Source organism: Osmerus eperlanus, chromosome 1 (genome assembly GCF_963692335.1).
Source record: "Osmerus eperlanus chromosome 1, fOsmEpe2.1, whole genome shotgun sequence".
Classification (NCBI taxonomy): Eukaryota; Metazoa; Chordata; class Actinopteri; order Osmeriformes; family Osmeridae; genus Osmerus; species Osmerus eperlanus.
In genome coordinates this window covers 19,320,656-19,324,754 of record NC_085018.1, presented here as the reverse complement: position 1 = coordinate 19,324,754, position 4,099 = coordinate 19,320,656, and the positions used below count along the sequence as shown (strand labels likewise).

The 4,099-nt window shown below is 50.7% G+C and overlaps 1 protein-coding gene across 2 annotated transcripts in view; it reads left to right on the top strand.

The window, feature by feature from the left end:
- The first annotated feature begins 2,765 nt into the window (after positions 1-2,765).
- srgap2 (SLIT-ROBO Rho GTPase activating protein 2) overlaps positions 2,766-4,099 on the top strand; it is a 22,652-nt gene continuing 21,318 nt past the window's right edge. Inside the window, exons 1-2 of one of the 2 annotated variants that reach the window (XM_062468349.1) lie at positions 2,766-2,869; positions 3,657-3,849. In XM_062468349.1, the coding sequence (XP_062324333.1) occupies positions 2,824-2,869; positions 3,657-3,849 (239 nt within the window). In that variant the 5' untranslated portion in view covers positions 2,766-2,823. The remainder of the gene's footprint in view (positions 2,870-3,656; positions 3,850-4,099) is intronic. The other variant, XM_062468343.1, reaches the window with a different exon arrangement.

Genomic DNA, 4,099 nt, shown 5'->3' with positions numbered 1-4,099 from the left:
TCCAGCTTCTGTAGTTGTTTTGGTATGCCACCCCCCCCCCTCCCCACCCAGGTCTGGTCACTTCCTGTCTCTCTGTCTTCTCTTCCTATGTGTGGGGATGAATGGAGATATTATTTTGAGAGTGACGTAGGGGTGCCCGAGATCTCTCCCCCCCCTGCCCTTTACTGTTCTCTCTCCCCCTCTTTCTCTCACTCCCTCTTTCTCTCACTCCCTCTTTCTCTCTCTCCCTCTTTCTCTCACTCCCTCTTTCCTCTCTCTCCCTCTTTCTCTCACTCCCTCTTTCTCTCTCTCCCTCTTTCTCTCACTCCCTCTTCTCTCACTCCCTCTTTCTCTCACTACCCTCTTTCTCTCTCTCCCTCTTTTCTCTCACTCCCTCTTTCATTCTTCTGAGGACAATAGTATGAGCTCAGTGGTACAACACATCCCCAGCCGAGCCCCCTCCTCTCTCTGCGCTGCAGTATCAGCCCCAGCAGCATCACAGCCTGGGCCTCACAGCACAGCCAACACACACTCTCTCCCAAATGCAGGCACACACAAATACACACATTTTTTTGACACCTTGTTTGCACAAGGTCACTATGGAACTACTATTTACTAGACCCTGATCTAACTTGAACGCTCCGTCTGAGCTGTCACAAGTGTGTGTGTGTGTGTGTGTGCGTGTGCGCTTGCGCGCGTGTGTGTGTGTGTGCGCGCTTTCTGAATTTCATGTTGTGCCCACGGATCTCTTCCTGCATAATGTCGACCCACCCTCAATACTGCACAGTGACTCACATCAAAATAAGTGTGTGCCCACATGTGTGCTCTCTTTTTCTGTCTGCTGTCTGCTGTCTGCCTGTCTGCCTGTCTGTCTGTCTGCTGTTTCAGCTGTGGCTGGTCCATGTGGGATTTATTTGTCATTAAGTTATTCAAGTCTTGTCACTTAAATTTTCTGAGATTGTCTCATGTGTGTGTGCTGATGTGTGTGTGTGTGCTCCAACCCATCTTTCCCAGTGCTGGCCCTTAGCCCACTAGCTCCCCAACATCCCATAATGAAAGAGGACAGATCTGGGGTTGGGCTTCCAGCATCCGACTGGGTCGCTGTCGTGGAAGCACTGAGGGTGACAGCTTGGCCGGGCAGGGGTTTATCTGCCTGTGTGTGTGTGTGTGTGTCTGTCTTCTGCCTTAGGTGTTTTCAGGTGTATTTTTTACCCCATGACCCATGACCACTGGGCTGGACTGTAGAGCAGGTTGATGTGGGTCAACTGCACTGTTCTACCAGATGGAGGGCCTTCTCTATAGCCCCCCTCCTCCCATTTTGATGACATCAATAATAGATGTGGCTGTAGGAGGAGGGAAGGGGGTGCTGGGAAACAGCCGTTTGTCTGTCTCTGATTCTGCTGTTTGTGTGTCTGCTGTGCTGATGAGTGTGTGCGTGTGTCTGCTGTGCTGATGAGTGTGTGTGTGTGCTGTGCTGATGAGTGTGTGTGTGTCTGCTGTGTTGATGAGTGTGTGTGTGTGTCTGCTGTGCTGATGAGTGTGTGTGTGTCTGCTGTGCTGATGAGTGTGTGTGTGTGCTGTGCTGATGAGTGTGTGTGTGTGTCTGCTGTGTTGATGAGTGTGTGTGTGTGTGGACATAAAGATAGAGGCTGTGTGTGGTCAGGAGGAGAGTTTGAAAGGCCGAAGGGGCCAGAGAGTATTTTTACTGTCTTGCTCTTGTCTGGAAACTGTGAGTGAGCCTGCCCAGCTAGCTGTGGACACCACCCTCTCTGGGCCCGCTAATATTATCACTTGTTCCATCCGTGTGTGTGCGAGAAGGCTGGATCAGACTAGAGAACACCCCTAGTGATGGTGGAGGACTGGGGGTTTGGTTTGTTGGGCGGAGGCTGTCATTACCCTTCTGCATCAGGGCAGGGCCCCCCCATTACACATTTTACCCCCGTTTCCCCAGCATTTTAAATCCCCCCTCCCCTCTTTCTCCTGTCTCTCTGTCTGTCTGTCTTTCTCTTTGTCTCTCTCTCTGTCTCTGACTCACTCACTCACTCACACCTCTCCTCTTTCTCCTTCACACTCTACTGCTTATTGGGGGCTCATGACAGTCCCTCCCTCCCTCCCTCCCTCTTAGTTCTCTATTCTATTCTAAGGTTTCAGGGTAAAACAGAAATAAGTTGTGCATGTCACAACAACTTTATTGCAATAAAAACTGGTTTGTGTTGAATCAAATGTGTACGTGTTTGGGACAGTGTGTGTGTGTGTGTGTGGTGTCTTGGTAATTGCAGGCCTGAGTGTCTGGAGTGTGTTGAAAGGCATGACTCTGACTCATTTCTCATCCTTTGAGGTGACAGTGAGCGGGCTGCAAATTATACACACACACACACACACAATCTCTCACGGCATAAGACAACAGGAACACATGTTGCTAAAGCCTACAGTCTAAAGTCATTAAGACCCATGTACACACACACACGCACAAACACACTTCCTGCAGTCATGATGTCAATGATGTCATTCTGTGAGTGAAGCTATCCTGTTCTAGCCTTTAATCATGCCAAGGTGACTGGAAGACTGGCACTGTTATGGCCAGCAGTGAGGTACTTCACCTGTTTTTGTTTAGGTGTGTGCTGTCTGTGTGTCGGTGTGTGTGTGTGAGTGTGACTGTGAGAGGCTGGGTGAGAGAGGGAGAGAACGTGGGGTGTGTTGCAAGCAGAAAGATAGTTGGAAATCCCACTTCTCATTGTGGCCTAGTGAAACTGCCCCATCAGCTTGACGGCACAAAGGCAGAGTCCACACACACACACACACACACACAGAGACGGACGCACACAGCGCTGGATTGGACACGAAATGGAGGCTAAGGCTATCTGCTTTGTGTATAGCAGGACATGTAAAGGTAGGAGGGTGGGCACTTACAGGATAGTGAGGTAATGTACTCATGGTGAGGATGTTTGCTTTGTGTGTTGGGCTTCAGGGGCGTTCTCCCAGAGGCTGCATGTGTATTCCTCCTGGCAGTGCTGGGCAGCTATGACAGCGTAGCATTAGGCTGTCAGCTGTCAACACTGATCAGCTTATCATTTTCCCTCTGACTGACTGTGCGTGTGTGTCCATAGCTGTGTGGTGTATGGAGAAGTATTCTCCTGAGGTAAAAAAACACAGTGATTCAATATGGCTACTGACTGTCTGCCGTGATTGAAGTCAATTAATTTGAGGCCAAGCTTGAGTGCTCTGAGGGGGAGGGGGAGGGGGAGGAGAGTGAGAGGACGAAAATGAAAAGTGATAACTCAGGATAAACTACTGTCTCTGGAGATGTGGGGGTATGATGCTGAGCTGAGGAGAATGAACACACACACAGTCCCAGGTCTCCCAGCTGATCCATGATCTGCTTTATCTTCGGAGGTAGGACACAGACACATCTTTGTTTGTTCCCCCTCGTATCTTGTAAGATTCGTATCTGAAATCTCGTAAGATTTCAGATAAGAGAGACGTTTTCCTCTTGTGTCCTGTGCCCTCCCCGGGCAACATGGAAGTAGTTTAGACCGTTTAGTCTTGAGACTGGTTAGTTTGTGTGTGACGACAGGCAATGCAACCTTACAAGCTCTCTGTACAGCACACTGCATTTGTCCAAAACGGGCCTTTACACTAGAGACTCAACCTCTCCCCCCCCCCCCCACCCCCCACAGAGATCCGCGCCCAGCTGGTGGAGCAGCTGCGCTGTCTGGACCAGCAGTGTGAGCTGAGGGTGCAGGTGCTGCAGGACCTGCAGGACTTCTTCCGGAAGAAGGCCGAGATCGAGATGGACTACAGCCGCAACCTGGAGAAGCTGGCCGAGCGCTTCCTCACCAAGACCCGCAGCACCAAGGACCACCAGCTCAAGTACGGGGATCGCACGCACACACGCCTTAGCAACAAGCCAGCAAGACTCTCACACACGTGTTAGCAACAAGCCAGCAAGACTCTCACACACGCCTTAGCAACAAGCCAGCAAGACTCTCACACACGCCTTAGCAACAAGCCAGCAAGACTCCCACACACGCCTTAGCAACAAGCCAGCAAGACTCTCACACACGTGTTAGCAACAAGCCAGTAAGACTCTCACACACGTTAGCAACAAGCCAGTAAGACT